The 27,009-nt window shown below is 49.4% G+C and overlaps 1 protein-coding gene across 1 annotated transcript in view; it reads right to left on the minus strand.

Annotated features, from left to right (window-relative positions):
- The window catches only part of COL15A1 (collagen type XV alpha 1 chain), a 132,204-nt gene that overhangs the window by 76,787 nt on the left and 28,408 nt on the right, over positions 1-27,009 (minus strand). The window contains exons 3-6 of the mRNA XM_030794822.1: positions 12,831-13,378; positions 11,575-11,649; positions 9,704-9,784; positions 1,844-1,991 (exon numbers count right to left, since the gene is read on the minus strand). Of these exons, the coding sequence (XP_030650682.1) occupies positions 1,844-1,991; positions 9,704-9,784; positions 11,575-11,649; positions 12,831-13,378 (852 nt within the window). The remainder of the gene's footprint in view (positions 1-1,843; positions 1,992-9,703; positions 9,785-11,574; positions 11,650-12,830; positions 13,379-27,009) is intronic.

The following is a 27,009-nucleotide window of genomic DNA, read 5'->3' on the forward strand; positions in this document are numbered from 1 at the left end:
AGGGGCTTTGCTTAGCCAGGGCTTTCTCCCACCATCCGGGCTGTCTACACATCAAGAAGAAAAGGACACTTTGGCTAGCTCCGTTGCTTTCAACTGACCTTTTTTCTGCTAGATAAGGAGTGTGGCTGATCCCAGGAACAGGCGAGCTACGTTGGGATCAGAGCCCAGTCCCCACGTGGACCTCATCTCCTCAGTCTAGGAAAGCCCTCGCCCCAGCCCCTTCGCCTTAACCCCTTGCTCAGAGATCCTAATTCCACCCCTGAGAAAAGTATTCGCCATTCAGAAGCCACTTGCACAACTACGGCCAGATTCAGCCCTCTCATCCACCCAGCAGCGGGGATTGTTCATGCTCCCAGAGGACGGCTAAGGAATCTGAAGCTTGGAAACTGATCAGCAACTTGCCCCAGGCCGACAGCAAATAGGGGGCTAGGCAGGGCCTCCTTCCAAGCTGTCTGACTCTCCCCAGCGGGCAGTATTTCCACAGCAACACCCTGCCTCCTTGGCTCTGTCATGACGTTATTAAATTATCCTACAAATTTTTCTCTCCAGTTCTCTATATCTTCTCTGACCCACAGACTCCCCAAATTTAATTGTTAAAATAACACTCATTAACTGATGGCAGAAGCAAAAAGAATAGTGATACATATTATTGCGGAAGACTTGTATTAATAAAATACAGAAGTACAATAAAGAAAGTAAAAACCATCCATAATCCTACCACTCAGAGATAACTGCTTATAACATTTTGATGAATATTACGTCTAATATGTGATGTATCTAATACACATTGCTCTACATAGCTATATGTAAATAGATATAAATAACATATATTCAAAACTAGGGACATAGACACATAATTTTGGAATTTGCTTTTTTTGGTGGAATATACCACGAGCATGTCCCTGGGTCATTAAATCTTCTGTATCACCAATATCAGGGCTGTATATATGAGTGAAATAGAATTTGGCCAACCAATCCCTACTGTGGGCAGTTTGGGTTATTTTTGTTCCTAAGAACAGTGCTGCCAGGAATGATCTCGTACTTACATCTTCAGTCTGAAGTGACGGCCCCTCTGAGAAATGACAGAAACCACAAGCCATCTCAGGGCTTGGGCATATGTCAAGCTAGTGCCTGGGGGATAGTGTTTGATGCCTGGGCTTTTACCAGTGCTTCTCTGCACAGGTAGGGGGACAAGAGGCAGGGGCCAGAGCCCTGGATGGGCAGCCAGGGGACCAGCTCTTCTCCTAGGGACTGCTGCTGCCTTGCTAGGTAACCAGCCCCTCTCTGGCCATCAGTTTCTCACTTGTGCCACACAGGAGTTTAGCTGATCCTCTGAGAGTTGGGGAGTTTGTGACAAAAGTCAGAAAGGGTGGGTTCTCTGGACTTAGCTCTTCCAAGTGTTGGTTTTTCCACCTATAAAATAGTGGCCAGTGCTACTGAGTAGGCGGTATGCTGTCGGTGTTGGAGACAAAATATCCAAACACTTGGCACACCATAGGTATTCAACAAACAGCAAGGATTATTACAAACTCTTCTGTTAAACCCCAGAAGGGATAGAGTCTGGAAGTTAGAAGCTCCAGATCTGGGGGTTAGAAGCTCTGCTATCTGAGATCAAATGCCAGCTCTGCCATTCACAAGCTGTTTGCTCCTGCCTGGGTTACTTAACTTCTCTGTGGCTCAATTTCCTCATCTTGTCTGTAAAATGAGGGTGGTTCTCACCCATTCTTAAAGGGTTGAGGGGAAGGTTAAATGAGATTCTGTATGTTACATACATGGCCCCGGCTGGACACATAGTAATCACCCAATAAAAGGCCACTACGTAGGCATATGCATCCGGACTTGCCTTGTTCGGGGCTGCTGTGCTGGATGATGCTCATGTTGGTGGTTTCCGGGGTCCCCTCAGGTACAGGTTCACCAGAAAGTTCCATGTCCTCAAAGGGCGAGGATGGAGTTGGAGGTGTGTTTATGGGTTCAACTTTTGCTTCTTTGGGCTGAAGGGAGGAAAAATGAGATGCAAAATGATTTACTTGGCAGTAAAGCAGAAGAAATGACAGTGAATATCATTGGAGAAAATAATATATCCACAAGATGCTGAATAAACCAAGGGGAAAGCTTGGCCTCGCTTGGTGTCTACCTGGGCAATGGCTGCACCACCCAGGGCCTGAAAGAGGTGCCTACTAGAGGTCATTAGATTCTGTTCAGTTGACAGTGAGACTATTCATCTCAGCCAAAGCTCTCTGAGCACAGGGACCACATTTCTGTGATTCCCAAATCCCAGGTAAGCCAGAGCAGGTGCCCAGTAAAGATCTGTTAGAGGAGGGAATGATTGAATGAATTAGTGAACAAATGAATGAACCAGGCTGCACTCAATAAACTGCATATAAATTCAATGCCAGATATGAAAACACCTATGAAAATGAAAGATGGGTATGGTTCCTTCTGAGGAAACTTCAGCATCTATATAGCTTTCCCAAAGCCAGTCAGTGTCTTAACCAACATTACCAACTAGAGAAAAACAAACAAACAAACAAAAACCCAACAGAAAAACAGAGCGCTTCAGTGATCTAGGCAGAAATCCCGGCATGGGCTCCAAAAGTCACAACATCACCCCTGGACCCAAGCAGCAGCTCGCAGGACCCAGTGCTTGTCAGCATTCAGATAGCCTTATCACTTTCTAAGCTCAAGAGGCTGGGGGTGCATGGAAGAATCCTGTGGATCAGTGTTGAACTCGTGGTATGAACAAGAAACCAATCTTTGTTTTGTAAGGCACTAAGATTTTTAAGGTTAATTTGTTACTGCAGCATCACTTACCTTTCCTGACTAATAACAGAAGGTTATTTCCTTAATTCAGAATCTAGTAAATCAATAAGTTTCTGGTCCATGGAACAAGGAGGACTCTTGGAAGCCCCATAATTTAGAATTTAATAGTTCAGTTTTTACAGTCAGACCTGGATCAAATCCCAGCTCTCCACTTATAAGCTCAGTTATGTTGGGCAAGTCATGGAGCTTCACTGAACCTCAGCTTCCTCCTCTGTAAAAATGAGGACAATAAAGAACTACTTGAAGGCAGGAAATAGAAAATGCATGGAAGGGCTAAGCACACCTTTATGTTTAGTACATAAATATTCCATATTCATTATTGAAAACACTGTAAGGGCAGATGAGCAAAAAGAGAAATCACCTTGAGTCCTAACACCCAGAGACAATCACCATGGATTCTATTGTACTGTAAAATCTTCAGGGTGGAGGTGGGAGGAAAGGCTTTAAGGAGTTGGGCCTTGGAGAATGAGCAGGGTTTCAGAACATAGGGGTGGAGGGTTGATGAAAGTCAGGGCCTGGCAACTTGAGCTTGGTAAGAGCCCAGGGCTTGAGCAGGGAAGCAGTGGAACAGAGCCCAGGGAGGCAGGCAGAGGGAGGGGCTGGTTCTATGGGGAGAAGAATGGGCTTGAACCCAAGGGCCACAGGCAGCCACTGGGGAGCATCGGGTGAGGGAGTGGTGTTTCAGCTGTGTGTTTCAGAGAGTCCTCGCTGGTGGCAGTGTGATCATTGACTAGGGGAGCTGAGGGTTATGCCAGGTGACTGGGGGGTGGTACTAAAGAAGTCCACAAGGCAGGAACCAGGGCAGCAGTGGGAGCAGAGAGCAGGCACCTCCCCAGGGGAGGTTGTGAACAAGACCAGGTGGGATGTCTCCATTTCACCCACATGGATGCTCATCTAGCAGGATAGATAAAGACCCCTGCCCAGGAGGTTCCTCTCCTCTCCCTGTGAGGGATCAAGGCAGAAGCCACTCCATCACTGGTTCAGGAACCAATGCTCAAGCCCCTGAATGCTCATCTCTAGTCTGGAGTGAGGCTGCTGGTGGCTGGTAGCAAAGGTGCTCTATAAGGCATTTGGACTTTGGGATGAGGCAGGCAGGGCAGGTGAGGGTTCAGGAAACATAGGAAGACAACGAGATGGGGGCTGAGCTCTGTAACTCGGGGTGGCTGAAGTTGGGATCCATCCCATCAGCCAAAAACTTCTTTTGTCAAACTCCCAACAAGGCATCCCAACCCCCCTGCAACGACAGGGCATGGTTCTGCTGAGTTGACCCTCAGGAGTGAGGATAAGGGGACCTGCCTCAAATAGGTGGCTTTGGTTTTCAGAGATCAACATGAATGGGGATCCAGTGTAGCCTGTGACAAAATAGGAATCTCAAGTCTGAAGACTTGTTATTAAAAGTGTTGCAATTTGCTGAGCCCAGGCTCACGTCCACACAATCAGATTTACTCATTCTGCACATATTTCCAGAGGCCCTACTGTGTGCCAGGTCCTTGGCTGAGCCCTGGGGACACAGAAATGAATAAGATAGTGTGTCTGTCCTCAAGCTGTCAGGCGATGGAGGATCCCCAGACCTAGTCCAGATGCAACAAACCACGATTCAGTGTGATGCATGGGATGGCGGGAGTGAGAGCCAAGTGTGAGGAGGGGGCTTAGCTAAATAATGGCCTCCAAGGAGAGGATGTGGACTGGATCCTGAAGGCTAAGTAGGAACTTGCCAGGCAGAAATGGGAGCTGGGAGGGGCCCTCCAGGCAAACAGAACCGCAGGAAGTAAGGCGCCATGGAGTGGAGAAAGTGCTCGGTCTGTCCAGAGAACTGTGAGCATCTGGGTGTGGTTGGGAAAGAGGCCCTGGCTGAGGACCAGAATCACCTGCAGAGCTTTTTGTCAATACAGATTCTAGGATCTTTCACTCCAGATCTACTGAAGCTGAACATCCAGATCTATAGCCCAGGCAAGAATCTGCTTTTCAAGACCAATCCCTACCCCACAGTGCCTCCCCAACCCCCCATGCCACCCCCACCACCAACACACACTTACACACAAATGACCCTGATGCACAGCCAGGGCTGAGACCACAGGGATGTTAATTCCAACAGCATAGAACTTTCTGAAAATGGAAAGAATTGGATAGCAAGGACCGCGATCCTAAATGGGGAAGAGGGCAAGGAGGGAGAGGAGACTTTGTAGTCCCTGACCACTCAGAAAGTCTGCAATTCAGTTCACTGGCGATGGCTCATGTCTCAAAGGGTGGCAGGCTGGAAAGGCTGAGGATGGGGAAGTGAGATTCATTCCAAGAAAGAAGTCAGACAGACAAGGGGTGGGGGGGACTGTCTGAGCTGAAGAGGGAAATTCCCCGTCCTAGAGGGTGGCTGCCGGAAAATGCCATAAAGCCCTTCCAGGAGATGTTAAAAGGGGGAAGTCCCCAGCTCAGGGGTGGCATGACTGAGTGCACTCTGGACCCTGAGCTGGAGACCTGGCTCTGCCACCTCCAGGCTGGGTGTCTCCAGCAACCATCTCCACGGCCTCAGTGCCCTCCTATGTAGAACAGACCCCAAACACCTCCCTGCAAATGAGACTAAAGGAAATGGAAGCATGTGGAAGAGCGTGAACTGTGGCGCAGACAGACGGGTGCACAGGGAAGGCATTCTGATGATCAGGAACAGACAGGTTAAGGTCAGGACTGCCAGGCCTCGAGGCACAGCCCAGGGCAATCCCCTTAATAACTGAAGGCAGCCACAGGGGTTTGGCATGCCTGTCAGCCCAAGCCACCGGCCAACCAGGAGGCCCCAAGAGGAACGAGGCATCTGTACTATGCCCGGTGCTGAGTCCAGCACTGAGCTGCTGTCTGACACATCACATCACCTCCCTTAATCCTCACAACAAACCCATTGGTCAACAGTAGTAACAACAGGCACTGTCCAAGCATTTTGCACAGGGCAATTCATCTAATTTTCACACTAACCCTATGAGGCAGGTCTGCTCTATTGTAACCAAGGGGGAAACTGAGCCTTGGAGAGCTTAAGTCACTTGCTCAAGGTCAAGAGCTAGTAAGTGGCAGAGCTGGGATTCATGCTTGGTGGAACTCTGATTTGCGCCAGTTCCCATAAAACCACTGAGAAAAGTGGGGCTGGGGAAGCATGGAAAGAAAGTGTTTGAGGTTCCCCAGAGGCCACCAAGTTCATCAAATCACCAACAAATTTTTCTTTTTCACTTTTCCAGATAGTCTGGGGATTGATTTCATAGCCCCCTTGGCTGACACGTGCCCCACATCTGCCCCGGTGCCTGCAGTGCCATGGTCCTGGGGAGGGTCCGAGCCTGGGGAGTGAGTGGGGCCTGGCTTGAGTCCTGACTTCACTACCCTGTGACCCTGGAAGAGGCAACCCCCCTCCTGGGCATTCATTTCTGAATCTGCACAATGGGGCTGATGCCACCTACCTTGCAGGGTGGCAAGAAACAAAAGTGAAATCATGTATACGATAGCGAGAGGTGACAACGTGCTGGCAGCCCTCGCTTGCCCTCAGCGCCTCCTCAGCCTCGGCATCCACTCTGGCCACGCTTGAGGAGCCCTTCAGCCCACCACTGCACTGTTGGAGCCCCTCTCTGGGTTGGCAGAGGCTGAAGCCGGCTCCCTCTGCTTGTGGGGAGGTATGGAGAGAGAGGTGTGGGCAGGAACCAGGGCTGCATGCCGCACTCACGGGCCAGTGAGAGTTCCAGGTGGACATGGGCTCCGCGGGCCCCTGCACTCGAAGCGGCCAGCTGGCGCCGCCAACCCTGGGCAGTGAGGGACTTAGCACCCAGGCCAGCAGCTGCAGAGGGGGTGCCGGGTCCCCCAGCACTGCCAACCGGCTGGCACTACTCTTGAATTCTCACTGGGCCTCAGCCACCTCCCCGCAGGGCTGGGCTCAGGACCTGCAGCCTGCCATGTCCGAGCCCCGCCCCCCCGCAGTGAGCTTCCACATGGCCCAAGCCTCCCTGATGGGCACTGCCCCCTGCTTTGCGGCAGCTGTTCCCATCGACCATCCAAGGGCTGAGGAGGCGGTGTGGGACTGGTGGGCAGCTCCGCCTGCGGCCCTGGTGCAGGATCCACTAGGCAAAGCCAGCTGGGCTCCTGAGTTGGGTGGGGACTTGGAGAACCTTTATGTCTAGCTAAAGGATTGTAAACACACCAATCAGCACCCTGTGTTTAGCTCAAGGTTTGTAAATGCACCAATCAGCACTGTATGTCTAGCTCAAGGTTTGTAAATGCACTAATCAGTGCTCTGTGTCTAGCTAATCTCGTGGGGACTTGGAGAACTTTAATGTCTAGCTAGAGGATTGTAAATGCACCAATCAGCACTCTGTATCTAGCTCAAGGTTTGTAAACGCACCAATCAGTGCTCTGTGTCTAGCTAATCTAGTGGGGACTTGGAGAACTTTTATGTCTAGCTAGAGGACTGTAAATGCACCAATCAGCACTCTGTATCTAGCTCAAGGTTTGTAAATGCACCAATCAGTGCTCTGTGTCTAGCTAATCTAGTGGGGACTTGGAGAACTTTTTTGTCTAGCTAGAGGATTGTAAATGCACCAATCAGCACTCTGTATCTAGCTCAAGGTTTGTAAATGCACCAATCAGTGCTCTGTGTCTAGCTAATCTAGTGGGGACTTGGAGAACTTTTATGTCTAGCTAGAGGATTGTAAATGCACCAATCAGCACTCTGTGTCTAGCTCAGGGATTGTAAATGCACCAATCAGCACCCTGTCAAAACAGACCAATCAGCTCTCTGTAAAACAGACCAATCAGCTCTCTGTAAAGTGGACCAATTAGCTCTCTGTAAAATGGGCCAATCAGCAGGATGTGGGTGGGGTCAGGTAAGGGAATAAAAGCAGGCTGCCTGAGCCAACAGCGGCAACCTAGCGGGGTCCTCTTCCGACCTTAGAAGGTTTGTTTTTTCGCTTTTTGCAATAAATGTTGCTGTCAGTCACTCTTTGGGCCCACACTGCGTTTATGAGCTGTAACAGTCATGGCGAGGGTCTGCAGCTTCACTCCTGAGGGCAGCAAGACCATGAACCCACTGGGAGGAACAAACAACTCCAGATGCGCCGCCTTAAGAGTTGTTAACACTCACCGCAAAGGTCAGCAGCTTCACTCTTGAAGCCAGCGAGACCAGGAACCCACAAGAAAGAATCTCCGAACACATCCGAAAACCAGAAAGAATAAACTCCGGACACACTACCTTTAAGAACTGTAACACTCACCGCGAGAGTGTGCAGCCTCATTGTTGAAGTTGGTGAGACCAAGAACTCACCAATTCCAGACACAATAGTATCAGGTACACAGTGGTATCAAGAAATGCCAGTTCTTTTCCTTCTCCTTTCACTTCTCTATCTCTGTCCAAAGCTGCCCAGCTGCGGTGCCCCCTCCCAAGCTGCTCTGCCCTACTCTTGTCCCCTGTGATCATCTCAGGCTCAAACTCCACTCCCCTTTCCTGTCCTCCTCTCAGGGCCACCTTGGGCTGTTGACACCTCTGCCTGAGTTGGCCTCGCTGTGAATTTTGAACTGGTGCACAGGGCAGCATCAGAGGTGAAGGCCACTCTGTGCCCTGCTGCCCCAGGTTGGGACATGCCGGTGGGATGGCCAAGGGCTGATGGCCACACAGGATAGCCACACCACCCAAAGCAGTTGCCCTCCCCAATCTTCAGGTAGGCAGGCAACTTGGACCCTTGACTTCATTCATTCCAACTGGCCAAGAGTTGGCCGCCATCCTAGGGATAGACTTTTGCAATACCACTCAGGCCATGACCCCATGGATGGGCATCAGGAGACTCATGCTATTACCCCAGTCCTGCCCATACACCCTTCAGTCAGTGTCTTCCCCTCTCTGGGCCTTGGTTTGCTAAGTTTGTACACAAAGGGCAGTTTTCTGTACACCTCTGTACAGAAAGAGATGTACAGGACTTTTAGGTCCTTCCAGTACTAACAGAGTCTAGTTCTATTCTGCTGCATCCACAGCTGGGCTGCATCCACTGCTGGGCTGCATCCACAGCTGGGCTGCATCCACAGCCCTGCTGCGCGAGGTCTGTAATCTCCAGCCACTGCCTTATTTCCATCTCCCTGATTTCTTCTATTAGAGATAAATTTACAAAGTAGCCCGACCAGGCAAGGAGACGGCTGAAGCTCTGCTGTATTTAGTGACGCTGCTGCTGCTTGCTGTTTTCTTTCAAAACGGGCTCCTGGGTGTCCCCACAGTCTGACTCAGTGCTTTCTAAACCACTTCCATGTCTCAGCCACAGGGTGCATTCCCAGGAGGGAGGAGGTCCAGGCCACTGGAAGTTAGGATTGCCTTTCCCATGCGTCAGAAATGAGCTCCCTGGAGGACTCTGTGACTCACAAGACTGGGGTCCTGACTGTGCTTTCACAGCTGGAGCATTGAGAAAATGTAACAAGAGCCATCGTTCAGGGCTGTTTCCCTCGTGCCAAATGGTGGGCTGAGGCTTGTCCCTGCACTTCATCATCTAACCCTGGAAACAACCCTATGAGATAGGGCTATTAGAATCACTATTCTTGGAAGAGGAGTTGAGGTTCAGAATGGTTGAGTAAGTTACCTAAGGCCACAGGCTTTTTACCCAAGGCTCCAAAGCAGTAGAGCACAGCGTTTGCCCTTGACAGCCCTCTGATGGCCACACACACACAGGGTGGCACTGAGGGAGCTGGTGTTGTGGTTCACCATGGGATTTTGCAAAGTGCCCATTGGCCGTTACTTTCCTGACCTCCCCAGACGAGTCAACGATTAAGCTCACAGGTCTGAAAACAAAGAGGTCAGACCCAGGACTCTGGGCCCCCTCTAGTAATTCTCAGCGTGCTAAAAGCTGAGCAAGATCACGTGGCACAGCATCTCAGTACTCACCAAGGCTTGAGTGTAGGTGACGGCTTCTAAGATCTCAGCTACTCCGTCTGCCTCCTGCAGCCCACTGGTCTCTCCAGATGCCTGTGTGGAGACAAACTGTGCCACACACCGGGCAGAGTGGGCATGGCCCATAGGAGTTGGACGACTGGGAAAGTCACAGAAACTGACAAACTGACTCTCCTACAGAGGAACTGTGTGTGTGTGTGTGTGTGTGTGTGTGTGTGTCAGAGACAGAGTGGGGTTAAGGAGACAGCGTGTGTGCAATGTGCATGGTTGGTTATTTGTTTATTTATTGTTTTGAGACAGGGTTTCTCTTACTCTGTCACCCAGGCTGGAGTGCAGTGGTGTGATCTTGGCTCACTGCAAACTCTGCCTCCTGGGTTCAAACGATTCTCCTGCCTCAGCCTCACGAGTAACTGGGATTACAGGCACACGCCACCATGCCAGGCTAATTTTTGTATTTTTTGTAGAGACGGGGTTTCACCATGTTGGCCAGGCTGGTCTCCAACTCCTGACCACAAGTGATCCACCCACCTCAGCCTCCCAAAGTGCTGGGATTACAGGCATGAGCTACTGCGCCCAGCCTGGTTGTTCATTTTATTTCTTTCCACATTTTATTGCTCTAACAGAATACACAATGATTTCTCACTCTCTCTAACATATTGACTTTCATTCTATCCAGGTCCCCACCACTCTCCCAACCTATGTGAGGCTGTCATTGGAATCTTGCGCTGGGAACCATTACAGCCGAAGCATGACTTCCTGGCATTACCTCATCTTTCTAATTAGCCTCCTAAAGGCAGACAAGGAGCCCGAGTGCTGTGATTTTGTAACCAATCCCTTGTTCTTGGACCCTTGGGTTGTTTCTACTTTTTCAGTATTAATGGCAATGCAGAGACTAACGCGTGACTACACTGATCAGCGTCACATGACTGTCAGGCTGGGACCACTGGCTCCTGGAACACAGGCATTCTCACGGGCCCAAATTCCTCCTCTCAGGGGCTTTCCAACAGAATCGACAGCATTTTGTTTTTTACAAAGTTAACAAAATCAATTTACGTTCTGTTGTGGGGTTGACGCCACCCAAAGGGCAACAGGAATTGCAGGAATGTGCTACCTTCTGCTCACCTCTGACTGCATCCTGGACCCCTTCTCCCTGGGAGGCCTCACCCTTGTCATTGGTCAGGCATCACCTGCTCCCTAACTCACTTCGAGTTCCTCCTCTTTCCTCTTCCTGCTCCCACCTGACACGTTGAGTTTGGGTTTGAGGATCTCCCCATGTTCCCATCACACTCAGCTCTGCCACTGTATTTGGGTATGGAAGTGCATATGAGCAGCTTATTAAACAGTTCCCAGTTATCCCTTTATCTCCAGCACCTACCCAGGGCTGGCACCCAGCAGGTGCTCAGTCAATCCTTAGAGGAAGGGAAGGAGGGAGAGAAGAAGGGAGTCATCTTTTTTTTTCCTGCCCACCACTCCATCCCCAGCTTAGGAACGAATTCATTTGCCAAGCATAAAAGCTAAGTTGAGGATCTTTTTTTATAGGAATTTACTCCCAGAATATCTCAGTTTTAACTTTGATTTTAGAATCTTGACACCATTTCTTGGCAAGAAGGCAGGAAAGCAGGCCATTGACGGCCACAGCCACGGAGGATCCTGACACCTTATAAGAAACACAGCTCCCCGCACCAGAGATGGCTGACGCTCTTTAAAAAGTGAAATCACGCCAAAAGCCCAAAATAGGACTTGAGGCAGCACTTGCCAAAATGAGAGGTTTCAGAAACTCCACGCCACTGTCTGGGCATCCAGCCCTCCCCAGGCTGCGGCTGCTGGGGTTGCAGGGCCCACTGTGGGATAGTAGGGGAGCTCACCGAGGACTCTTCGGGGTCACACAGCTCCTCGGGAGTCCTGGGGTCAGGGTGCACGGTGAGCTGCTGGAGGGAGCCCTGGGGAAAAGAGAAGGATCAGAAGCCACAGTTTGCACGTACACAGCATGACGGCCAGTGGAAGACATGATGGTTTTTGTAATGGAGAAGAACAGGTAAAAGCGTGGGAGTGAGGATGTACAGCCTGTGGTCTCAACCACAAAGCCAGGCCACCTCTTGGCCCACTCTCAGTTATGGAGGGACTCTCCTTGAGCCAGTATCATACTGACCCCTGGGCCAGAGAGGTCCTTGGGGAGCACTGTGTTCAAGTGTGGACACCACAGCAGCCTCCTGTCTCCAGGTCCCCAGCTTGTCAGTGGCAGGCCCTGAAACACACATCTCCCTCTCCCAGAAAGCTCTTTCCCCTGCAGCTCAATGCTTCTGGGTTTGAAGGCCTTATCCCAAGAAGGGCTACCGCAGCCTCCCTGCCTCCGCTCTCCTCCCGTCTCTCCACACCTGACAGCTTCCTCTCCACAAGGCTCCCAAAGTGAGCATTTAAAAATTGCCCTTTGGATTTTAACTTCTTAACATTCTCCAATGTCTTTCACTCTACTCCAGAAAAACCCAAACTCCACCCTCTGGTGCTGTCCTGTTCACCAACGAGACATCAGTAAATACATGTGCTGACTAAATGAGTAACTACAATAACTTAGTGATCTTTAGAATGCCTTATTCATAAAAGCCCATTTTGATAGTAAAGTCAGTTTAATTTTTTTTTAAGTGCACATTGCCTAGAAGGCGAGAAAAGCTACCTCTCACTCTGGTATTCTAGTGTATCCCACCTTTTCAGAAATTACTTAAGTGCAATTGCCACCCATATCCGAAGATCAAACCATTTAGGGCTATAACAAACCTTGCTCTTTTATATAAAATCTTAAAACGTACAAAGTGCGTTCACACAGGTTATCTTATTTGACCTACAAGCCTGTGGGGTAGGTTTTCTTATCTCCACTTACAGATAAGGAAACACAGAGAGGATCAGAGAATCTGGATAACTGTCTCAAATCCACAAGGTAAGTTGAAAACTGAGGATGGAAATCTAAGTTTTGGGGTTCCAGACCTAGTGTTATTTCCCATCGTAACACACATGCTTCTTTGAGGACGTAAGAATAAAATAATAACAATAATAGTTGCTCCATTTCTTGCATGGAGAGTCTGTTCATCCACCTCCCTGATCTACCTGGAGTGGGACTGTAACTCACAGTGAATCTCTCGAGCCCTGTAGCTCCTGCATTGCCCACGAAGATTCCAGCGCTGGACTCGACAGCCAAAGCCTGGGAGGACCGCTGGAAGGGGATGCGGCTGTGCTCCTCACAGTCCATGAGGAGGGTCACTTCCTCACCCTGGACAATCACGGCGAAGCGGTTCCACCTGTGGGTCATCACGGGCACGGAGAAGGCAGCAGCCTCTTGGGACACATGGGAGCCTGGCTCCGTGTAGTAGAGGATGATCCGCTGGTGGCCGTCCTCCACACCTGAGAGCCGCAGGCCCAGGTAGATGACCTTCTGGAAGGCGTCAGTGATGGCGAAGAGCACGCCGCCGCGGGTGCTGCTGGGCTTCACCATGACGCTGATGGCAAAGTCCCTGAAGAAGGTGGATGGGATGAGAGTCCTGGCCGGGCGGCCAACATTGGCACCAGGCCCGAAACTGTAGGCCGGGAAGCCACCATAGCCTGTGACGAAGGATACGGACGAGGGCAGCGGGACACCGATGAGCTGCGTGAGGTCCAGGTGACCCTGGGAAGCAGACACTGCAGGGAGGGAGACAGAGGCCAAGCTTTACAGGTATATTCCATTTTGCTTGAAAATGAGGAAGAAACGCAGTCACAAATGAAACGGGATCACTCAGGAACCCCACTGAAACAGTAGTTCCTAAATGGTTGTTTTTCAAACGTTTTGACAACGACCCACAAAAAGAAATGCATTTGCGCTGCAACCCAATATACACACATGTAGACAGATACCTGTAACACTGAAACAGAAGTTTCATAGAACATGATTGACTAAATACTCACCAGGCACTCAAATATTTTTCTTTTCATTTAATTATTCTTTTTCTGTTTCATTTTATTAAAAACATGCTGGTAATTAATTACTAAATTGATTTTATAACCCACTAATAGTTCATGACCTGCAGTTTGGAAAACACTTAATGAGTAATCCCTAGAATATATAATGTTCCCCCATCAACTTGGAGATTTTTTTTCCCCACTATAAAACTGAATAGGGGCCAGGCATGGTGGCTCACGCCTGTAATCCCAGCATTTTGGGAGGCCCAGGAGGGTGGATCACTTGAGGTCAGGAGTTCGAGGATAGTGTGGCCAACATGGTGAAACCTTGTCTCTACTAAAAATACAAAAATTATCCAGGCATGCTGGCACATGCCTGTAATCTCAGCTACATGGGAGACTGAGGCAGGAGAATCGCTTGAACCCCGGAGGTGGTGGTTGCAGTGAGCCGAGATCGCACCACTGCACTCCAGCCTCAGTGACAGAGGGAGAGTCCATCTCAAAAAAAAAAACAAAAACAAAAAAAAAACTGGATAGGTTTGTTTTGCTTTGAATGACGTCTATTGTTTAAGTGCCTCTGAGTGTGAGGGGAAAATCAGGGACACAGTGAAGTGTTCCCAGGCCTCAGGGCAATTGAAATTTGAGTCATTGTCATCGCCTTTGACATCACTGCCATCATCATCCACATTCCCTAAGCTCTCTCTGTACCAGGCCCTGCTCTAAGCTCTCTACATACATTAGCTCATATAATCCTCACAACAAGCCTATGAGGTTAGGTACTCTTATCCCCATCTTACTTCTGAGATGAGGCTTAGAGAAATTAACACATTTGCTCAAGGTAAGTTGCATGCAGGTTTCAAACCCAGAGCATCTGACCCCAGAGGCTATGCCACCACACCTTGCAGGGAGAAATGGTGGAGCTCCATTATGGTGTCCTGAAAAGGCCCCCAGGCTCGAGAATGTTGGCCCATCCAACTGTTTTCCCCAGGAGAAGGCTGCAGACTGGCTTGCAGCAACATGCACCCACTTCTGAGTTGATGTCCAAGGTACCAGCAGTGAGACAGGAAGGCAGGTCCCAGGGAGAGGGGGACAAGACCACTGTAGCCAGGACAATGGACAAGTAACACCCTTTGGCCTTGGAAGTGAAGCCGGATCCTGAGGATTCAACCAGATGAGGAGGCCTGGAATGAGTGAGGATCAGAATCAAGCAGTGTCCTCCTCTGGAGGCCAGAAGGCAGGGCAGACTCATTGATGGCTGTCTGGGCTATGGCCAAAGGCCAGAGGCCATTGAGAACCTAAGTGGTTTCTGGGGACTTGGCCGATTGGTCTCCAGAGAAAACCCCAAACACTCGAGAGGCCCTCTAGGGAAAGCCCTACCTGAGGAATCAGCCTGATTTCCAGTTTACCCAACTTGCCACTGTCTTATTGGACACAACTATGTAGCTGTGTGAACTCCAGTGAGTCACTGAACCACTCCAAGTCTGAGTGTCTTCCTGTGTCATACAGGCACTAGAATGGGCTCCAAAAGAATGACTAAATGAGACCGTCCATGGAAACCCCTGGTTAATAATGGTAGCAGTGCAACAAACATTCGCTATTCTTTATTTTATTATACCCACTGAACAATCTCAAGAGGTCAATGTGCAGGGATAATCACTCCTGCAGCACTGACCAGGAAAGCGAGGCTGACATGGGAGCCTGCCTCTGTGCCCTTGAGCGCCCTTTTAAAGAATAATAACAATGTGGTTTTCATGCATAGTTTTACTTAGTCCTCACAGCAGCCCTGGAAATTAACTGCTCTTATCCCCTGGGAAGATGAGATGACTGGCCCGAGGTTACCCAACCTAGTAAGTGGCAGGACATTTTCGAGCCATGGATGGTGTGATTTCTGGCTGATTCACTGTTGCAGCCTCACTGAGATGGAGTCTCTACCAGGGTTGCGGGTGGGGCTCCACCTAGTCTGCCTACTGTATCAATGACCCTTCAGCAGCAAGAAGAATGGAATCAAGACTCCAGGTGGTCCAGGAACTCAAACTTCCCATGAATGGGTATGTATACTCAGTGGCTGGGAGAGGGAGATGCCCTGACTGCCGTGCCCCCATCTCGACTCCGCAACACTCACAGAGAAGGCTGCTCACTGCCAGTACTAACCTCAATTATTATGAAATATCTAGGTTACAAAAAAAAAGTACAGTATAAAGAACAATATGAGACACTTGGTTGCTAAATGGTTAAAATGCCAAATTTTATGCCATGTATGCTTAACTACAATTTTTAAAAATGCGAGTAATTAGCCCATAGGGTTGTTGTGAGGATTAGACGACATAATACAAAGTGCTGGCACATGGCAAATGCCTAAAAAGTGGTGGATATCATGGCTGCACACACTGTGGCTCACAACTGTAATCCCAACACTTTGGGAGGCCAAGGAGTGCAGATCACTTGAGCCCAGGAGTTCAAGGCCAGCCTGGGCAACATAGTGAGACCTCATCTCCACAAAACAACAAAAAAGCCAGGTGGTGTGCACCTGTAGTCCCTGCTACCCAGGAGGTTGAGGTGGCAGGATTGCTTGAGCCCAGGTGGTCAAGGCTGCAGTGAGCCATGATCATGCCACTGCACTCCAGCCTGGGTGACAGAGTGAGACCCTGTCTAAAAAAAAAGAGAAAAAAGGTAGCCATCATCATCATCATCATCATCATCATCATCACTGTCATCTAGACTTGCTGGTTTAGAAAAGAACCGCAGAGGTCACCTGACACAACTCTATCTGTTGATAAAGTTGTATCAGGTTGTAACTGGTGACCTCTAAGGTTCTATCGTACCAGACCCTGCCCTGTCTAATATGATAACCAGTAGCCACATACGGCTATTGAGCACTTGAAAAATGGGTCTTCCCAACTGAGATGTGTCATAAATGTAAACTACAAACTAAATTTCAAAGACTTAGTTTGGAAAAACATCTCAATACTATTTATATTGATTATATGTTGAAATCATTTTGAAAAACAATGGATAAATAAAATACATTATACATTAATGGGTGTGGTCATGTGTGCCTGTAGTCCCAGCTATTCAGGAGGCTGAGGTGATAGAATCACTTGTACCCAAGAGTTTGAGGCTGCAATGAACTACGATCGTGCCACTGCACTTCAGCCTGGGCGACAAAGAAAGACCCTGTCTCTCTCTATATATATCATTTAAAAAATTTTTTAAATAGAGCTAGGTATGGTGGCTCATGCCTGTAATTCCAGTGTTTTAGGAGGCCAAGGTAGGAAAATTGCTTGAGGCCAGGAGTTTGAGACCAGCCTGGGCAACACAGAGAGACATCATCTCTACAAAAAATTTAAAAATTAGCAGAATGTGGTAGTGCGTGCCTGTAATCTACTACTCTGGAAGTGCGGCCAGGAGGATCACTTGCGCCTAGGAGTTTGAGGCTAAAGTGAGCTATGATCACCCCAATGCACTCCAGCCTGGGTGGCAGAGTGAGACCTGTCTCTAAAAAAAAAATTATAATATTATGAGGAACGAGTATGTGCCCACCACTCCACTTAAGAAAGACAATATCAATTCAGCTGAAGCTCTCATGAACTCTCTTCGGTCCTTTTCCTCTGCCCATGCCCTGGCAGGAGCCATTCTTGTGAATTTGGTGTTTATCACTCCCATGCATTTGTATGTCCACTCGATATATGTTTCTAACAGAATGTAGAACCATGGTGTGTGTTCTACACCTCATATAAATGGTGGCATGATGCACACATTCTTCTGAAACTTGCTTTTATTTTTCACTCAGCATTGTATTTTTTAGATTTATCCCTGTTGATACATGTGGCTCTGATCTTATATTTTCTTTTCTTTTTTTTTGAGACAGAGTCTCACTCTTGTTGACCAGGCTGGAGTGCAGTGGCGCAATCTCGGCTCACTGCACCCTCTGACTCCTGGGTTCAAGCGATTCTCCTGCCTCAGCCTCCTGAGTAGCTGGGATTCAGGTGCCCACCACCATGCCCGGCTGATTTTTATACTTTTAGTAGAGATGGGGTTTTGCCATGTTGGCCAGGCTAGTCTCGAACTCCTGACCTCAGGTGATCTGCCCGCCTTGACCTCCCAAAGTGCTGAGATTACAGGAGTCAGTGAGCCACCGCGCCTGGCCTGGCCTTATATATTCACAATAGTACTCTATGGTATAAATAAGCCACAATGGGTTGATTCACATTTCTGTTGCTGGAAAGTGAGGTTTCCATCAATATTACAAATGATACTGCCATGGACTCCCTTATACGCATCTCCTCCTGCTTACCTGTGCAGGTAATTCCACAGCTGGAAGTGGAATTATTGGATAATATGAGTATGTGCACCTACAACTTCCCTGAATGTTGCAAAATTGTTCTCTGAAGCAACCGTGTCATGTCACAGACCCACCAGCAGCATATTCTTGCCAACATTTAGGGGAGGCAGAGAGATGCAATTTGGGAGAGGTGCACGGGGCTTTTCAACTGTAGTGATAGTGTTAATTGTTTAGGTGGTATTCAAAAGAAATATTCATTGTATTTTTCTTTATAGCACATTTCATGGAAAATATTTCTTACAACTTTTATGAAAACGATTAACCCCTCCTCGACAAAAGAGCACATCTGATCCTGTTGCTGCCCTGCTTAGAAGCTTTCTATGAAATAGGATTATTCATGGCCCTCAGGGCCAGGGCTAACCAGGCTGCTGCCACCTGGCTCAAGAAGCCCTCTGTGGTCAGGACCCAGCTGCACTCCCTACTCCCTGACATGCTTGACACAGCCCGGGTGTGCCCCATGCTGTCCCAGGGACTCCCACCCCTGCCAGGAATGCTTTCCTCTGTGCCATATGCCCCAGCCCAGCCCAGTTATTTTCACTGAATGACTCCTGCTCATCAGCCCAGTCCTCGCTTCCCCTGAAATCTCGCTTCACCTCCTGCACCCACACCCTCTCCTCTGGGGGCTGCATTAAAAGTCCTCTCTGTACACACAGGGTCCTCCATCAGAGCCCCTGCATGTCACTATTGGGTCACTTGCCTCTCTTCCCACTGGGCCATCTGTGGCCATCTGTGTTCCCGGTAACCAACCCAGGGCTTATAGTGAATGAATGAACAAATGAAGTCCCCTCTTTTTTTTTGAGACAGAGTCTTGCTCGGTTGCCCAGGTGGGAATGCAGTGGCATGATCACAGCTCACTGCAGCCTCCATCTCCCAGGCTTAAATGACCCTTCCACCTCTCAGCCTTCCAAATGTCTGGGGCTACAGGCATGCAGCATCACACTCAGCTAACTTTTTCATTTTTTTGTAGAGACAGGGTCTCGCTATATTGCCTACGTTGGTCTCGAACTCCTGGACTCAGTGATTCTCCTGCCTCGGCCTCCCAAAGTGCTGGGATTACAGGTGTGAGCCCCTGTGCCCAGCCTCCAATCACCTCCAAAACACTAAACTAAGGTTAATAGAGAGGAAGTGTTTGCTGGCCATGAACTCAGATTTGATTCTCAATTGAATGCTTATCCTCTCCAGTTTACAACTTGCTTTAAAACAGAAATTAATTTTAGGTAAAAGATTGGTAAATTTGGTTAAATTTGACCACATAGAAAAAAAAAGTTCTGCATAGCAAAAATTAATAATAAAGATAATCCCCGCAATGTCAAAGAAAACCCCAAAACCATGAAATGACATTTGCTACAAAAATCACAGCAACAAACTCATTTCTCTAATATGCAAAGTAAATGAATACCCAAAAGAAAAATGGGCAAAGAATAGAAAATTCTAGACACAGCAAAAGAAATTAAAATCTTAAACATATGAAAAATACTCAACCTCATTCATAATGAGAGAATGATGAGTTAAGATTACGAAGAGATACCATTTTCCCTATCAGATTGGCAAAGATCAGAATGCGCTGTGTTGGCAAGGGTTTAAGGCAGCAGGCCTTCTCCTGCGTTGCTGGCAGGAGCATAAATTGGTATAACGTGGTGGGAGCAATTTGATAACATTTATCAAAATGGCAAATGTGCATGTACTCGTTGACCCAGCAGTCGTACTTCTATGAATTTTTAACAGATAAAGTTACGTATGTGAAATATAAAGCACATACAAAAATATTCACAGCATCGTGGTTTAAATTTACCTAAAATTCCCATCTTTGGGAATGATTAATATAATAAATTATGACAGGTTCACACAACGAAATCCAAGGCAGCGTTTCAAAAGATGTGATTCCTTAAGTACTAATATGAAACAATCAAGATATACTATGTAAAAAACAGACAAAATAACAAGGTGCAGAAGTGAATTGCTATCAGTTGGAAATGTATGTACTAACACAAATTAAATATACAAGATATATTTAAATATATATGGTATATTACAATATCTCTAGAAGAATACACAAGAAACTGGGGGCAGCAGTTGTCTCCAGGGAAGGAAGCTGGTGGCTGGGGGCTGGGAGACTTGCTTTTCACTGGATATCTTTTTATACTTTTTTCTATTTTACAGCATATACATGGTATGAAAAGTAAAGACATTTACATATTTTTGAAGAGATTAACTCCTTGCATCCACTTATAGAACTCATAAAACCTATTATTCTTGCTTTTCCTCACTCAGATACAGCTTATCTTTGTACAGAAAGAAAGAAAAAAAGAAGGAAAAGAAACAAAGAAACCACACATCCCACTGAGATTTCTTTTCTTTCCTCCACGGTTTAAAGATAAAAACAAAACCAAACCACAAACACCCTACTGAGAGCTCTGCTTTCTTCTTCACTTATCCAACCCAGTAAAAAGCTTTTCCTCTACTTCCTCTCTCTTTCCTGCTGGGAACAGGAGGGGGAAGCCTCTTTCTGCTCAGAAAATTCCTGCTGCCACAGAGAGTAAAAGCGCCAGAGCTTCACATCCTGTGGCTTGTTTCCAAGTGGTGTCTCTGAGGGATCCAGGGCCAGGTGAGCATTCAGGGGACACAGGGAGAAGGGCCTGAGAGGCTCCCACTCAGAAAGCTCATTGCTTAAACCAGCCTAGTGCTTCCCATGGCCAGTAGATCCAGGCTTGCACGTGGCAATTCTGGGAATTCTTATGCCCGGGAGTCTGCTTAAAAACAAAAATTCATGAATCTATCCAACATCCTTGGTGTCTAGACAGGGAAATTGATGTTCAGGGAGACTTCCATGACCAGGAGGCCCAGCCAGGAAGCAACAGATGGGGCAGCCAAGCAAGGGTGGACAGAGTCTTGGTACCACAAGTCCCAGAGCTGGTGCCCTCCCACAGCCCCCGACCACTCCAGGCCCTGGCCAATGGTTGGTCAGCTGGAGAGGGGGCAAAGGAGGCAGCCTGCAGTGGAGAACATCCTCTTCCTTGGACACAGCTGGGATGAGATCCCTCCTTTGCCCTTTACCAAACACAAAGCCTTTGGGCGATGACTTCCTGGTGATCAGGGGAGGTCCCTGCCCACTTCCCATGTGGGGATTCAGTGAGACGACAGATGGGAAATGCAAGGTATAAGATTAATAAAAACCAAAGTCTGCAAAAAAGATCCCTTCCTAACCCTCTCGCCCTCCATCCGCCTAGACCTCAGCCATTCAAGACAGGACACACGGATAGGCGCTGGCCCGCAGGCCTTGTTTCTACAGAGTCCGCCAAGAGGGAGCCCAGCCATGAATGTAGAGCAAGCCCAAGTCAGCCCCAGCAGCCCAGCCCTGCTCTCGGCAACCCCCACCACATCCTTCCACACCCACTGTCCCATGGCATGGCGTGCTAGGGGACGACCCCTGGCCTGGAGTGACCCATGCTCACCCGTGGTTGTGCCTGGGCCTGCTGGCTCATTTCCCTTTGGCCTCCAGCAGGAGGGCCACCTGCTTAGGCAGCCACCAGGGAGGGGAGGAGAAGCCAGGGAGCCAAGACAAACAGGCCCAGCAACTGGGTCCATGGGCTTGACCTCGGATGGCTCTGTGCTGGGCAAGAAGGGAGGAGGGTGGAGATCACAGCTGGTGGGAAGACATCCCACCATTTTGGAGGGGACTGGGGACTGGTGAGGAGCATGCTGATGGAACTCTGCAGCCTGAGGATTCTTGGAAGCAGCCCACACTTATCCCCAGACAATAATACCTCTCTTAGAGGACAATTGTGTGACTTAAATGAAATAATATACCTAAAATGTTTGGCACACTGCTTAGCACACAGAGTGCTTAATAAATGGTAGCTGCCATTTCTTTCACTATTATTATTACCCTGCTATTTTCCATGCAATTGTCATACTGGAAAACTCAAGGTATCCTGAATGGGTCCTACCTTTTACACCTCTGAGCCTTTGTGTATGCTGTTCCCTCCACTTGAGGAACTGTTCCACACATCTCAGGGCCCAACTTCAATGTCATCACCTCCTCCATGAAGTCTTCTTGGATTCCCCCACCAGGTAGTCTGGGCATTCCTGCTCCTGAACTTGGCCCTGACTCTATGTAGCATATATGGCATTATATGACACAGGTGTTGGACCCTACCATCTTGGAACCTCCTTAAGTGTAGGCACTGGTGTCCACTTCTCCCTGTCTCCCCCACACCCAGGCTCTGTCCCTGAGCAGGTCCTCAGGAAGTGTTTGCTGGCTGAACTAAATCCTAGGCATTCCAGAATTGAAGGTGCCAGGCTCACAGTCTGAGGCCCTGGTGAGAGTCACTGAGGCCGGGCTCCAGTCTGACATCCAACAATGACCTCACTGCATGCCCATCCATCACCTGAAAGTCCAGGCTCCCTCCCACCTCCACGATGCTGGATCCACTGGCCCAGGGAGCCCATCTGGGAGGCATGAATCCATGGGGCAATGAGAGACCCAGGGAGGGGAGGAAGGACTCAGGTTCAAGACTCTGTCTGTGACCTTGGGCCAGCTGCTCCCCCTCCCTGATCTCAGTTTCCCCATCAGAGAGTTAGACCAGATAGACTCTCAGAGCCACATCCACTGTGATTTATTCTATGTATTTTCACTGCTTTCAAACACTTCCTGGGGCTACATCTGACCGGTCTTATTCTCTCACTTCATTAATGCTTAGAGATAGCTTCATTTCCAATGGAGGTTTTTCAACTTACTTTTCTAATTCATGAATTTGACCATATTTCTAAAGCTCCCACATTGTGCCTTGTGTAGCGCTGGAGACATGGAGCTAAGCCTGGAACATGTGTGCTCAAGCAGCTCACTATCTAGGAGACCATTAGCAGTCATCTGCTCCTATTACAAGCTCCAAAGCCTTCAATGGCTCCCCAGTGCCATCAGCATAAAAGCAAAATTCCACTCGAGACACCCTCTGCTTCAGCTCCTCATTCTCTCTCCGTGTCTTTGCCTTCACTCATGCTATTCCTTCTAGTGACATCACTCTTCCCCACCTTCTCACATCTAAAACTTTCCAGTCAGGCTCAGCTGCACCCCAACACACGGGGGCCCCACTCTTACTCCGCAAAAGGGCCAAAGTCATCCCCCCCTCCTCTAAACATCCACAGAGCCAAGGGGATGCTGTGAAGGAACGGACACAGGGAGAGATAACCTGAGCCTCCCTCCCTCAAATCTAGATCAGACTCCTAAGTGCAGTTTTGGGGTGGCCCCTCCTCAGGGCGCAGAGAAGAGAAATCAGACGGTTTCAGAGACAGAGGAGGCAGAGGAAAATCTGAGCAGTCAGGGCAGGGTGCGACTTTCCTCCCAAGGGTCCAAAGCCAGTTTCCATGGAAACCAGGCGGAATCCCAGCCATGAAGAAACAAACAGAGCAGGGTTCAGGTTTTCCTTCCACACAGATGACAGCGATTTGGCCAGAGATGAAAAACAGAAGCGAACTCTCACCTCTCCTCCTCCTCTCTGCCACAGGCTCAGGGACATCCTCTGGCACCTCCCCTACCCCGCTGGGCCTCGGTTTCCCCTTCCGTGCGATGGGCTGGATCAGTCCTTCCATCCGTGGGGTCTTGAAGCAGTGCCCGGGACTAGCCTGAGCTTTGCAGCCTTGCCTCCCTAGAGAACTGTAGCTGGCTTTGCAAAGCTCCCTCTCACAGATGATCATCCGGGACCTGAGCCCAGCGCTCGCGCTAGTTAGCATTTAAGGCCAGAGGAGGCTAAGCAGCGTTCCTCGCTCCGGGTGAAGGAGCGCTGCGGAGACGTCCTGACGGAGGCGCCCTGACGGAGGCGCGAGAGAGGCTGAGCACGCTCCGGGACCGTGCGCGGCAGCGGCCCCTGGCGGTCTCTACGGGAACTGCGCTTCTATCAACTGCAAGGAAGGCTTTCCACCTGCGCTGTGAACCGGGATTCCCAACAACAGACTCAAAGCGAAAGATCTGTAAGGGACCCAAGACAGCAGGTCTGAGGCCATGCAGTGAGTGTGGCCAAGCCAGGCCTAGAACCCATAACGCTTCATTTCCCTCCTCTGCTGTTTCTCTGCACCGAGTGCTGGGAAAGGCCGAAGGTGCCCCTCCTGGGTCTCTACCATTCCCACAGAGGCCTCTAAAGACCAACGGCACACTTCAGTCAGCTTAAACGGGCACGGTGACTCCTGCAAGCGGGTGGGTGTATTCTCACTGGGAGGCCGGGGCTGAGGGGGTCCAGATGACCCTATACTGCCTGTGGCCTGTGGCTGGACCAGTAGGATGAAGGGTATGTAGGGTAAGGTGGGGGGGCTGCCCTTGGGACCCCAGAAGGGCTCCTCTCACCTGAGTTTCCTGGCACTCAGCCCCTGGGGAGAAGAGAAGGTGTTCGGTCCCCCTCCTCTGTGCCTGCAGCATGGGGGGCAGACCACCGGAGAAGCCACGTGTCCCTCCTCCTTGCCCTTTGTCAGCTTGTCCTGCCAGCGAGTTGGGAGGGTGGGGTTCTCGCATCTTCTAGGACTGTTCTTTCCCTTCCCTTTGGACACCCCTACAGAAAGGTGGGCCCCAAGGACCCTGGGTATGTCTAAATCACACCTTCTGGCATGTGACTTCCCTTTCTCCCACCTCCCTGGAGGGACAGGAGTTCAGCAACCGCAGTCCATGTAGGACAGTGCAGCTCACCATCTGGGGAGGAGCTTCCTACAATGCTCACCCATCCAAAGCCACCTGGCTTCCACCTGCTCATCTCCACTCACGGCCACCTGACCATTGCTGCACAATTCGAAGTCTTTGGAAGTCCTTTCTCATGTTGAACTGAGGCAACCGTCCCTGCAACTCCCACCTACCTGGCTGGGCCTAGCTCTACCCCTCTGAGACCACACATAAGTCGGCCTCAACTTCAACATCCTGACCTCTCAGATGTTGCGTGGGGTGGTGGAAAGGGCCTCAGCCTGCAAGGTGGACTCTGCCACCAACTTGGCATATGACTTTGAGCAGTTCCTTCCCTTCTCTGAGCCTCAGGTTCAATATCTGTCAAACTAGAGCCTTGGACTAAATATTTTCCAAAGGCCCTTGCCAGGTCTGACAGCCTCATCGTCTGCCTCCTCCTTGTCTCCTGCCCGTGTTTCAGTTTTTCTAACCGCCCCTAACTGCCGGTTCTTTCAGTCCACAACCTTCAGGCCTGGAAGGAATGACTCCAACAGGGGCCCGGACAAACCCAGTCCTCCCCACAGACTTCCTTGTCTTTGGCCAGCAAGGCCTGGCCAGAGGCAAGGAGCACTGTGCTCAGGAAAATGTCACAGCTCTCTGTCTGTGTGGAAACTCAGCCCCACCCAGGCTGGAGTCTCCGGGGGCTCCTGTTTCCACCTGACTCCCTTTCTGAGGAAAATGAACACAACACAACTCACAGTGCCTGAGGGTTTATCTGCACCCAGCAAGGATGCGAGAGGTTCTTAGAAAAACCTATCGCCCAATGCATTTCTTAGAAAAAAGAACTGTTTCCCTGCCAGGGAAAAAATCCTGGATCAACTTAGAAAGGAGACCTGGCTCGGCCACAATCAAAGACCCTATTTTTCTGAATTACAGAAGAGCATTTTTCTACATGTAAACTTAGAACGCCTCCTTCTCTTTTCCGGTTTTCATATATAGCATAGGAATTTTCCTGTTCAATGAAGTTACTGTATAAGCTCTCCTCCCTCTCTCTCTCTCTCCCTCTCCCTCTCTTTCTCTCTTGCTCTCTTGTTCTCTCGTTCTTGCTTTCTCGAGCCTCTGACCTAAACTGGAGAAGACGATTTGAGGAGGCCTGGAGCTGAAGTCCTGGCTGAAGCTTGGTTTTCCTGGCCAGCAGCTGAAAAGCAGCCCAGCAGGAAGTAGTCCTCACCTGTCCCGTATCCTCTCCTGTTTCCAAAGCATCCTCTTACCTGTTCCTTCTGCCAGGAGGGAGGCAATGCAGGGATCGTTCTCTCATTTTGCAGAGTAGGGAATCAAGCCCCAGAGACAGGAAGTCACTCACTCAGAATCCTCAGTACTGCAGCCAGCACTGAAGATGTGAAGCTAGGCCCTGCCTGTTACAGCCCATTGCCTTTCAAGCTTTCCTTGTGGCTCTCCCAGGCGCAGCTGCATACATCTGTGTTCCCTCAGTCCCCCTCCATCCTTCCTCCCAGACACCCTCATCTACCTGCAGTCCAGTGGCCAGTTCCCCTTGCTCTCATATGCTTAGACATGGGCCCTGGGCCTGGACCATGCCAACTCATCTCTCGGTCCTCAGCACCAGCACAGAGCCTGGCAAAGGGGACTCTGAATGAACAGAATGTTAAGAAACAACAGCATCAGCAGCTAAAATCTTCTGCAGGCTTGCTGTATGCCAAGTGCTGTTCAAAGGGCTTTCCACAAATCAGTCATCCTTACACTTGATTCTTTATGAGATGGATGATATTAGTATCCCCATTTACAGGTTAGAAAACTGAGGCTTAAATTACTGTTCCAAGTCCATGAGGTAAATAAGCAGTGGAGTCAAGATTCAAATGGGACTAGGTAAGGTAGCATGGTATGAAGGTTGCAGCCCTAGCCATGTATCAGAGTCACCCCTGGGAGCTTTTAAAAGTCAGAGGTCTGCCCCTCCTGCTTGGGCCTATGGAATCAGAGTCTTTCAGGGTCTCGCCTGTGTCGATCTGACGCCCACTCTCAAGTGACAGCCACAGGTAAGGGCTAACTGCCTGGGCTTTGGCATCAGACAGACCTAGGCTTAGTCCTGGGTCTGCCACTCATGGGCCTTCCACAGATCACCTCAATCCTCTGCAGCCTCCTAATCTATAAAGTGGGGCAGCACTAGGACCTGGCTCACAGAGACATTGTGAGAATGGACAACACAGTGAGAACCCTACTTCGCACAGGGCCTGGTGTGTAGTGAGCATTCGGTAAACACTGGGAGTCCTCGCTCGTTGGGTTGAGTGCTGACCAGGGCCGGGCACTCTCAAGCTGTCAGTGCACAGCACCTCCGTTCAGCCTCACAACCACCTGCTAGCCATGAGAGAATTAGCA

This window comes from Nomascus leucogenys, chromosome 1a, assembly GCF_006542625.1.
Source record: "Nomascus leucogenys isolate Asia chromosome 1a, Asia_NLE_v1, whole genome shotgun sequence".
Classification (NCBI taxonomy): Eukaryota; Metazoa; Chordata; class Mammalia; order Primates; family Hylobatidae; genus Nomascus; species Nomascus leucogenys.